General features: G+C 35.4%; 1 protein-coding gene across 1 annotated transcript; it reads left to right on the forward strand.

The window, feature by feature from the left end:
- Positions 1–313: 313 nt before the first annotated feature.
- LOC119580333 (ras-related GTP-binding protein C-like) lies at positions 314–12,027 on the forward strand (the record flags this gene model as incomplete). The annotated part of the gene is given in 6 exon segments (XM_037928425.1): positions 314–542; positions 1,660–1,837; positions 2,170–2,306; positions 3,126–3,268; positions 9,421–9,566; positions 10,342–12,027. Coding segments are annotated over 6 exon segments (976 nt in total), but the record flags the coding sequence as incomplete, so codon positions are not given.
- Positions 12,028–12,500: the final 473 nt, after the last annotated feature.

The raw sequence follows: 12,500 nt of genomic DNA on the forward strand, positions 1-12,500 counted from the left end.
TACCACTTCACTATATATAGTATCATAATTAACTACTCACCTCATTTGTCTGGAAGATTTTGGATCTTAGATGAAAATAATATCCACTTGGTAGTAGAAACAATAAAAGCATTTTTGATTATTAACTTTGAAGGAAGATCATTGGTTCTTTAGGCAAATCAAAGAGTGTTTTGTGTATATATAATGTATTTTACAAGTAATGCACCATTAGTGTTATTAACATTAAAAATACAAATAAGCTTGAGAGGAATTCTCTCCTTCTACAGCAGTTGAGACCCATTCTTAGTAACTTTGTAAAACCTTGTATTTTTAGGAGCGGAAAGTCCTCCATACAGAAGGTCGTATTCCACAAGATGACCCCAAACGAGACCCTGTTCCTGGAATCGACCAACAAAATAGAGTCCGAAAATATATCCAATTCATCCTTTGTGCAATTCAAGATTTTGGACTTTCCGGGACAGATAGATTTCTTTGAACCTTCTTTCGATTCCGAGAAGATTTTTGGGGGGCAGGGAGCCCTAGTCTTCGTTATAGATGCACAAGTAAGTTGGTGGTTATAGTATGCTCTAGGGATTGTGTTGTTCGTTCTTTGTATATTTTTTTCGACATGCTTTTATTTCCTTTCATGTTTCAAGGCCGATATGAAGGATGTATGAGATTGATACATTATTTTTATCATTATATTGGATGAATTTCAAGGTTGATAAATGTGCATTCCATTTTTGAAATGCATAGGAAACAGTTGTTGGTACTTTTTGAGTGGTTAGATATAAAGGCACTTTTGAGTTTCAAAGAACAAATACTGTCGTGCAGCTTTTGAAATAAAAAGTACCATGGTAAACACTGCATCAGTTTGAAAGATATGGTATTTGATGAACTGTTGGCTGATGATTTAACCTTCAGAGATATGAACAGTGATTATGTTTATCATTATGTTTTATGTCAAAAATGTGTTATTAACTGTAGAGTACACATTTATTAATTTTTAGTACCATTAATAAGTGTCCAGTGAATCATAAGAGATCTTAAAAAAAACTAAAAAAATAAACTTAGGCACTACTTGAGCTTTTGCTTGCACTCTGACAGTCCTCAGCCTGAGCTGTGCCTGTGCTTTATATTTAGAGGAAATTTATTTAAATGATAAGTTAGCAACTTCAGCATGGAGTAGTAATAACATCACTTTCCTACATTACGTCATAATCTTGATGTATTTACTGTTAAATGGAATAGAAAAAAATTTGTCTTCTTGCTGCTACACTGTATACTATTATTTATGTTGCCACTTTTTTTGCAAGAGGTGTCAATCTGAGTGTGGGGGATGCATGCTAACAAATTATGCTCAAAGAATTAGGGTTTAGTTATTATTTCTTGTAGGTTATCAGACCAGCAAATTTGAAGATAGATTGTGATATATTTGTTTATCAGGATTAAAAGTATTAAAAGATTAGAGGAAATGGTAAACTGATAATATGTAGTAACAAGGATGCAGTAATTCTGGTCTTCATAGAGAAAGATACTTTAATTTTTCTAGTTCTTGGGCATCAGAAGGGCGATACCCTAAGTACATTCTTTTTTTTTTCATTTCATTTCATTTCATTTTACTTGAAGGCCAGTATGAACTATTAAAAGGAAATATGCTCACCTCTTTATTTCCTGTAGGATGATTACATGGAAGCCCTACAGCGGTTACACCAGACGGTTTTAAGAGCACACAAGGTGAATCCGCATCTGCGATTCGAGGTGTTTATTCACAAGGTTGACGGCCTCTCAGATGACACCAAGATTGAAACCCAGCGAGACATCCATCAGAGAGCCAATGACGATCTCATAGATGCAGGTTATTGGGCTGTCAAGGTTTTCTTTTTCTCTTTTGATACACTGTGGTGCCTTTTAGTATTTTCATTGTTATGTGTCATCATGATGATAAATCTGTTGTTATTAATGGTAATATTGTCGTATATAGTAGTGTTGCGTTTATAATTACTTTTATTTGTTTTTTATTCTTAACTTTGTCATTATTACTAATAACTATTAATATCATTAATTATTATTAATTATTTTGTAGATTAGATATCTTTTCCTCGAGTAATGATAAAATAGATTATGGATACTCTTGTAAGAGAAATACATGTATTATTTTCATTATTCATATTATGATTTTATCCACAGGCATGGAGCAGATTCATCTGAGCTTCTATTTAACTTCCATTTATGATCATAGTATATTTGAAGCCTTTAGTAAAGTTGTACAGAAACTGATCCCTCAGTTACCAACACTGGAGAACCTCCTGAACATCTTTATATCAGTGAGTACTTTTGCTATCTTTTAAAACTTGTAGGTTTGTGACTTCTCTATGAACTTTGAGGAATGTTATTCTTGGATTCTACATTTTATTATGAGGTGTCTAGATGATGCAGTGTCTGGGGAACAAGGGAAACCAGACCCAGAGTATCTTAAAAGTCTTTGAAGTATTATTATGCTGGGTGGCCTTTTTAAAAGCATATTGAAACCAGCTTAGACATGCCATGCTTGATGGAGCATATTTATAATGTAGCTAACCAGGAAGGGAGGTTGTACTAAAGCAGAGGTCAAGTCAGGGATACAGTATTCAGGGAATGGTATATTAAAGACCCACTACTGTCTAATGCCACAGAGCCCAGGGTCTATTGACAATATATTCAAAAGGAGTTGATGGTCCATTGTCTCAAAGAGAGAAAAATAAATTAAGAAATTTTCATTAGAAGTTTTCCTGGACCAGTGACACTTTACACGTAGATGGGTTCATAAGCACTGGCCGAGTCACTGAGGCATCAGTTACAGGGCCTACCTGATCTCACCTGTTCACCACATTCCTTTCATTTTTAGGAAAGAAGTTTTTATATTTTTAATACTAGCATTAATGAAATGATCTTTGTTATTATTATAGTTATTGACCTTGTTACTAGTATAAAAAAAAAAAAATCTGTGCTATGATCTCTGTAGATTAGATTATTTTAAATAGTAGTTTCAACTTCTAGAACTTTTAACATTAAATGTTTTAAAGTGAAATGTATTAAAATTTTTATAACTGCTAATGATTTGGTTATTCTCTCAGATTAACCAGACAATTTCCCTTCTCTTTCAGAATTCTGGAATAGAAAAAGCTTTCCTGTTTGATGTGCTCTCCAAAATCTACATAGCCACCGATTCTTCCCCAGTAGACATGCAGAGCTATGAATTATGTTGTGAAATGATAGATGTTGTTATTGATATCTCTGACATCTATGGGTGAGTTTTTATGATGACTTTATTCCTTGATATTAATTTTTTTTTTCTTATTGTTGGATGAATGAACAAATTGAGTCAGAGTGTGCTTTTTTTCCTTCTGATATTATTGCTTGAAATAATGGCATTGATAAGTGGTGCCTGAGATTTGAATCAGTTGCTTGGCTAATGCAGTTATACATGTATAGCTATTGGTTTTCAAAATACTGCAGGTGTTATTTTGTTTCCCAGAAAATGACATGGTAAATTTAGTGGATAGCAGAATTGATACTTTTTAAGTCCTCATGTTATGTATATATGAATGAATAAAATTTTGTGCATGTACTTACATACTTCTTTTGTATGTGATGAATTAATGTTTAGACAACTGTATTGCACCATTTTCTACCCGGTAGATTTTACAAAAGGAGGGTACTCCTGTATGTTACTGATGAAGGCTAAAATGACAGGTAATATTACCCATTTGTAGATATCAACTAATATAACTTTGCACAGTCAAGGCTTGTCACATCCAAGAATCAGGAACAACAATCTAGGAGAAAATCTAAGCTAGAAACCTCAAAGTCTTACCACTCCTCCACTTCAGCTTTGCATCTGTAAGATAAGGATGACTAGAAACTCAAATCTGAAGACAGCAGATCCAGCTTCCCTAAATATGAAAAAAATCAACTTTCCATTTGTCAGATATCTCATGCACAAATGAGCTGCAGAAGGCTCACTGGCCCACCTCAAGGACCATCCAGATGTCAGAGGATCTTAGCTCTGCACTTGATGAACAGTGGGTCCATGGCCTAGGTCAATCAGCTCAATGACTTACTTAACTCCAGTTGTGAGATAAGGAATTTTAGGAATCTGACCGCTTCAAGGGATGTGCAGTAGAATTCCCCCTGATTGAATCCTGATGGACCTACAGAGCTGGGTCACGGGGAACAGGGTAAGGGAAGAGCCATTAACAAACCATGCTGAGATCATGACTCCTTCCCAAGATTTGGGAAGACATGAGCTTAAAACTCTGGATGTGAAACAAGTACCATAAAAGAATCAGAAGGATCAAAGTGTGTAAGGAAAGGAGAACAAGAGGGAGCTGCTAACTGTTAAATGGAAATAAAGGCAGCCACAGGAAGAGAATCTAGGGAGACGTTGACATCATAACTCCATCAAGGATAATGCCTTGGTGTGGTGTGATAATCCATCTGTAAGATAAAAAAAGAAGGAAACATATTATAAAAAAATAAACACTGTAATAGTTAGGGAAGAGACATTGATCTCTTGGCATAAAGAAATTGTGTGTGCATCTGACTGATTTTCTGTAGCAGAGAAATTAATTCATCAGTGAAAAGATGAGCATAGAGTGCATTTATACATCATTGAACTCTGTTCAAAGGAGGAGAAAAAGAATCTTAAACACTGGGCTCAGAAGACCCTAGATTGGTGTGATCATCACTGCTTGTCCCTCTGGAAATGGAGTATCAGAGGAAAGGAGTCCTGAAAGTTGTTGGGATAATAAGATACTGCTAGGCTCCCCAAATCATGTGCAGGTCCCCAGAAGGATGAATCATCCCTGCCTTAAAGGAATCCAGACATCAGAGAAAATATATGTCCAACAGGGCAAAGACAATACCACATTATTGAATATATAGTGGCCCAGGACAGTTCATTTTTGACCTGTGTTCTAGGGCAAAGTACAGGGCAAAGGAGCATAACAATATTATAAACCCACTCTAAGACAGAAAGTGATGATATGTGTACTCCATTTTTCTCATTCTCTATAAAAACAGGAGCAGCAAGAGATGTAAGGGTCTCTTATGTTGCACAATCTTAATGAAATAGTATGGAGGTCACCAACACTGACCTCTACAAGAAAAGGTGACAAAAAAGAGGTCTGGCAATAACATGGCTGGGATATATGGTCATATATCATGATGAAGTAGTGTACTTATCATATAATATGATCTCACAGAAAGGAAAGAAATAAAACCACCATACCTCAGATAAGTCATTGCATAAGATGACATTCCCAGTTCTGGAAGATGAAGAGAAGCTAAATGGGTACTATACAACTTAAACTCATCCATATATCATAATGAAGCATTGCTGTGTGTGCTGATGTGCATCATGATCTGTATCATTTTGATGCCATACCTTACACAATCATATGCTGGTATAGAGAAGAGTAAGAGATGAATGCCCTTGATCTCTGCAAAGTGGAGACACTCCCTTGTCATCAGAGTAGTGACAACACTATATGTATGTCACATTTCAACTTCTGAAATGTGACATCTTTGTGTGCATATAAACTTATCAAACTTGTCTTTGTAAAGTGAGATGGTCATAGGCCAATGGAATAAAGACACCATCACAAAGTACCTGTACAGGGCAAGGTTACTGGTGTGTAATTACAGAGGAGGCATTCCCATACCCTACAAACAACAACAGTACCAGATAAATACTGTAGGTCACCCAATGGTGTGGTGCGTTAGGAAGAAATGCCTTAATGCCATATGCCTTTACAAGATGGGAAGGAGGTGTGGGTACTATCCTTGCAAGCCTGATAAATACTAAGCTGCAACCAGGATTAGAACTTTGTTAAAAATAGACAAGGAACGGTGTATGAGGAAATGTTTATCTCCCACAGTGTGTGCATTAATACAGTGTATACATGAAAACAGTATTAGCACCTATGCCTAATGACTGTCCCATCTTCAGGAAGGGATAAAGTTAGAATAGCAATGAATGCTAAGACCTCTGAGGGGATTGTATTGCCCAAGATACAGTGGTCAGACTAGATAGGACCATGTATAAAAAGGAGGTAATAACTTCAAGAAGCAAGTTTGTAATTGATTTGAGGTTCATCTCCAGTCTTTTGACAAAGATGTATCTGAAATACATCTTGCTTTGTAGATGCCTTAACCCATTGCCGACGGGTGGCATGTACGTACATGCCATGGCATGGCGGGACCATCTGCCGGGGGCACGTACGCACATGCCATAGAGGATGCATGGACATGCCATGAGTTTTTTTTGTTACAATCACGGCAAAAGATTATTTTTCTGCCAGTGAAAGTGTGATTAAGTCGGTTTTAACACTTTCTCATTTTTACCATGCAACAAACAAAAAAAATGCAACAAACCGACAATTTCAACTCCATGATGCCGCACACTGCTTGTTTTATTCGGACTATAGACCGAATAATGATCAACTATGGAGTCTATATAACAACAAAAATACCCTTCAGTCTCGATTTATCAGGAAATTTGGCAAGTAGAGACTGTAAAAAATAATGAAAACTGAAAATACAACATATTTTCGTAGTATTACGAAGAAACGGCATGGGATGCTGGTATTTGGCATGAGTGGTCGCGCATGCTAGGGCGACGATATAAGCCCCCGGCAGCTAGGCCCGGGCCTCTATGAATGCTACCCGTCAGTAATGGGTTAATTCTTACTTACAATTGTCATAATGAACTCTTTTCATGAAGTGCTTGAAATTTAAATGGGATGAAGGACTATGATATGTATGGCCAAAACACCAATGGTAGGGGAAAAATTTAGGGGAACAATCTATACTATGATGTGTACCAAAACAAGGGTAGGTGAAAAATTTAGTAGCCCAGTCTAGAGTGATTTTTTGCAAGAGAATGTTCCTCATGGTAATTACTTTGGTGTGTGGCTGGAATAGAACATGGCTATTTGCCATGACAGCTGCCAGTCTCAAAGGCACACCTTTGCACCAGACGTCAAGAGAACAGAAAAATTAGATTTTCACTTCATCTGATATTTTAGATAGTGAGATTTGTCTGTCACCCAGAAGTTAAGCACACACTCTGTGCCATATCAGCACCCACAAAAACATTGGGAAATATTCTGATGATATGATAAGAAAATTATTTTTATAGCCAAATATTTAAATACATTGAATTGACTGCTTAAGCTGATACATTGTCTAATAGAAAGAGGTAGTGATTTATTAAGAATATTTGAGCAATATAGACAGTTCTGTATTTGAAATTTGCCACAAGTAACCTACATGTAGCTGCTATAAAAATACTGTAGGAAGTCCTTTACCTTGGGGTTTGAACTATGAGGATACATAGGTTAAAAAATGCTGTTATTATGGGAAGTATTGTTGTTTTTAGTCTACCTTTGATGCCACAATGATTTACAGGGTCTTTTATATCATGATGTTTAATTTTTATGTTTATGTGTAATTTACTATAATTTAGCAAACACTGTTTGGTTCACAATTGGATTGTAATACCAGGCAAAAATAAATATGAGGGATTTATTTGGGACTCTCTAGCATTTGTTTAACTTTGCAATAATTATAACTTTTGTGTATTTGGAGCTATTTTTTTTGTGTTGTCTACAAACATAGCAATGTTCTTTTTTCTTGAAGATCATTTATATGTAAAAAGACATTGATAGAATGAAGAACATGGCTGGAACATTATTCCTAATTTAATTTGGGGAATATACAGTCTTTATCTCTAAAATTATCTCTAAAATTACATGTTTAATAATTAGTATGTTTTGTCAAAAGTTTTTATATAGTCAAGTGTCTGGATCTATATTGTCCATATTATTATTAATTTCCTCTGTTCATCTCTCGAGAACAAAATAATATTTAATCCATTACTGCCTACTGTAGCTTTCACTTTTAAAATTTTGTGTGCACATAGATGGCTCCACAGATACTCAGCCACCTTTCCTTTATTTTTCAGGATTTTTTTTTCTAATGCTATTAATATTTTTATTATTATTATTGACATTATGATTATTATAGTGATATTGATAATACTAACAGCAATGAAGTATGTAAAAGAATCTTTCTGGAAATCAGGGTAAAGGGTATATATTTGAGATAGGTACACTAGTAACCCTTATCTGACGGGTAGTATTCATAGTGGCCCGGGCCTAGCTGCCGGGGGCTTATATCGTTGCCCTAGCATGCGCGACCACTCATGCCAAATACCAGCATCCCATGCCGTTTCTTCGTAATACTACGAAGATATGTTGTATTTTCAGTTTTCATTATTTTTTAAAGTCTCTACTTGCCAAACTTCCTGATAAATCGAGACCGAAGGGTATTTTTGTTGTTATATAGACTCCATAGTTGATCATTATTCGGTCTATAGTCCGAATAAAATAAGCAGTGTGCGGCATCATGGAGTTGAAATCGTCAGTTTGTTGCATTTTTTTTGTTTGTTGCATGGTAAAAATGAGAAAGTGTTAAAACCGACTTAATCACACTTTCACTGGCAGAAAAATAATCTTTTGCCGTGATTGTAACAAAAAAAAAACTCATGGCATATCCATATATACTCTATGGCATGTGCGTATGTGCCCCCGGCAGATGGTCCCGCCATGCCATGGCATGTGCGTACATGCCACCCGTCGGCAATGGGGTAATTGAGTCCTTGGTGACTAAGCACTTGTGCAGACATCTATGTGTAAAAACAATTAGTAAAGAAAATAGTGCAGGGCCATAGCTTGTGGTGCATCTGCTATACTGTAAATTCAGCAGTTTACTAGCTTTCTCCTCATAGAACTGCATATTGGCATTTATCCCCTTAGCACTGGCATTCCTCACTATACAATAAGGTTACGTTCCTCCAAAATCAGTGTAAGGGAATCCGTCATATACTAATATTATTACACAGATTTAACAAGAACATGTTTATATTCCAGCCAAAATGATAAAGAATTAATCCCAAGATAACTCCCAGTCATGTCAGGAGTATCTATTTACAATGATTATTCAAAAGAAGCAAGTTTTTTTTTAAAGGAAAGAACATGAATTATTTAAAGATAAAAGAAAGAAACAGAACCAGAAGTAAAGAGGTCATTTTGCTTGTGAGAATCCCAAATATCATGCAACTTGTTCACTTTATATCTTCTTGGTGATGCTTTACCTGTCCAGTTTCACTGTCAACATAAAGCCTTCCTTATGTTGATAATGAGGGCATAGAAACTATTAATCCAATAAGAAAAAATGGTTAATGGCCAGTAATGTGGAGTTGTTGGTGTATTTTTCATTTTCTTTTTTTCATTCTTTCTCTCTTTCTTTTTTCTCTTTCAAAGTATTCTTGATATTGTCTTTTCCTTCCTGAGTTAAATACCTTTTCTGTATGTAATGGACATATTGTTTCCACAGAAAAGATGAAGGAGTGCAAGTTCAGTTTGACAAGGAGAGTTCCAGTATCATCAAGCTGAATAACCAGACGATTCTCTATTTGCGAGAAGTTAGCCGATACTTAGCCCTAGTTTGCATACTTAGGGAGGACAACTTTGACAGACAAGGTGAGAATCTATTGTATATTGTTTATATGTATATAAGTATCTTTTTTTTACCTTTTCTTTGTCCACATCTAATATCTCTTTATTTTTTATTATTATTTTTTGTTGTTGTTGATATTATCATGTGTTGAAGACTGCGTCAGTAGACAAGGAAAGTCAGTAGTGGAAACGGTATGACTTGCACTCTCAAAGTCAATTGTCTATATATATTTTAATCCATTGCTGCCGAGAAAATGTAGTGTTTGCTGTAGAAGTATTATGTGAAATGTCTCTACACATAGTTGGCTCCACACACTAAGCCACCAAGGGGTCATATAGTAGACCTTGTGTGATGTCACTTTGTGTGTGTGTGTGTGTGTGTGTGTGTGTGTGTGTGTGTGTGTGTGTGTGTGTGTGTGTGTGTGTGTGTGTGTGTGTGTGTGTGTGTGTGTGTGTGTGTGTGTGTGTGTGTGTGTGTGTGTGTGTTTTTTATTGCTATCAATACCAGTTCTATTATTGTTATTATAGCCATTGTAATTAATGTAATGTTATTGACATTACTAATAGCAATATAAGATAAAAGAAAATATTTCCAAAAATTGAGGGAAAGGGAAACAGGTGAGATAGGTATTATTAGTAATTGGCTCATTAATGACAAAATGCTTATGGAGCCATCTATGGGTAAAGACATCAAGAAACAAAATTCATAGTGGGCATGGCTCATACATACATACATCCCTGGTGGCACGGAGTTGAAATGGCCCAAGTTTTTCATCTTGTAACAAATCTCTGCCTACAGGTCTGATCGACTACAACTTCCTCTGCTTCCGTAATGCAATCCAGGAGGTGTTCGACGTGCGAACCAACCAGCTGCAGCAGCTGAACCACAACACTTCGACGCCACATCACCAGACCAACCACACGAATGGCCCTACTTCCTAGTACAACCTCAGCATCTATCACTAGCACACCACCATCCACCACCACTCATTTCTTACTCACTGTTGATGCCTCTCTCATCCTCCTGCTGACGTCATTCTGCACACTCACAGAAGAGCCTGAAAAGTCCTTGTATGTGGCCTTCGGATGTGTTTGACGGTGAGTGGTGGCACACTCTGGGGTTACCAGGCTGCTGTCAGTGAGGTGACTGACACCCTGTTGGTTGACAAGGCTGCAGTACGACAAGCAACATCATATTTTCATGCAGTATTGGAAAGTTCATTTAAGGAAGAATACTTAAAGGATGTATGGCAATATTTGACCTGATTTTTTTTTTCCTCTCCCTTTTTTATGCAAACCACTTAGACAAAATTATGTCAGCTTTTTTCTTTGTTTTTTTTCTAATAGTATATGCTTTTTGAAATTTTCAGTTAGAAATGATTTGCAAATAACTGTATCAATTATCATATTGATAATTTATGATACTGATTTAAGCAGACACACTGTCCTTTTCAAAATCAGACCATTAAGATTTATCACCAAAACCAAGGGCATAATAGTTATAACATTCATAGCATTTAGTGAGTGAGATAGTTTTGTAGTGATGCTGTTGTTCCTGTAGACTTAATTCAGTTATCTGTTTAGGATTTGGAAGTTTGAGACGACAAAAGGCTGAGGGGACTATCGTTCTTTTTTTCTTTTCTTTTTTTACCAATTGATATTTTGAATATGTTTATACCATGGACACCTCTCTTTATTTATTTTGGTGTGAATATAAGGATGGATAGATATTATAGATATGTTCTGTTTTCTATGTAGAGATTTATTATTACAGTATGAATATTCCTGCTCATATCAAATGCCAGTATATTGTTTTTTAGTTTGTTAAATTAAGTTGTTTTTTTCATTTTTATTATTTTACTAGCTGATGGTGATTAGATGATTTGACAGTCTGATTTGACATCTTCATCCATCATTTTTTTTCCTTTTACAAGATAATATCCATATATTTGCCACAAGGTCATTTTACTGTTGATGTATGTTCACAACACATGGAAGAAATTTATACTTTGATGATACGAACAATGGACAGGCAGCCTTTCATTTTTTTTCTTCGGCACTTTCGTTTGTGGTGATTTATTTCTCATAAATTTGATAGTCACTGCAAGTCGAGAAATAATGTTCAGTCTAAAAAAAATATATAACCCCCCCAAAAAATTTTGTTTTGGTTTATTTGGGTCAGTAAAGTGGAGAGCAGCGTTTGTAAAAGGGAAGTGATATTATAGTTGGCTTTAATTCGTTTCTTCTCTAATTGTCAAGAAGTACATTTCCGTTTTTCTTTAGGTGTTTTTCTCTTCTTTTTCAAGAGAACAGTTTTCAGAAAATCACTAAACATTTGCGGGTTTCTGACAGTGCTTTCAAATGCAATGACTGATTAGTAACATAATTGTAAATACATTGGTATTTTGGAATAGGTATAAGTTTGCAAAATTGTATTATATGCTTACTAGATACAGCATTGTGTGTACTTTTTCATAATCAAGATTACTGAAATACTGAATTGATAATAGCATTACATGAAAAATGGCATTTACAACTATGCGAGTTATATGCTTCGGCTTGTGTTTCTAGTAGAGAGGCTGACAGAAAAATTATGAGAATAGTAAAGAAATATGAAATGAAGGAAAAGTAGAGGAGAGACAGAGAGAGGGAGAGAGAAAAAGATAAATTAATAGGTAATTTGTATGCTTTTTACTGTTTTTTTTTGTGACAAATAAAAGAAAAAAAGAAAAAAAAAACACATATCCTCTTCCATGGCCATTATTTGTTGGTTAGAGATGTCAGTAACTAGAGCATTGCATATTCATTGTTTTCTGCAATGATATTGTGAATCAAATTATTTATGCTTAAGTTTTCAGTCTGTGTTATCTTTTTATTTGTATTTATAGGAGAATGATTTTGTTCCCAGTTATTGAATTTTGAAGATAGGCCTTTTGTTAGCCTTATCGTATAAAGCTT

Source organism: Penaeus monodon, chromosome 13 (assembly GCF_015228065.2).
Source record: "Penaeus monodon isolate SGIC_2016 chromosome 13, NSTDA_Pmon_1, whole genome shotgun sequence".
NCBI lineage: Eukaryota > Metazoa > Arthropoda > Malacostraca > Decapoda > Penaeidae > Penaeus > Penaeus monodon.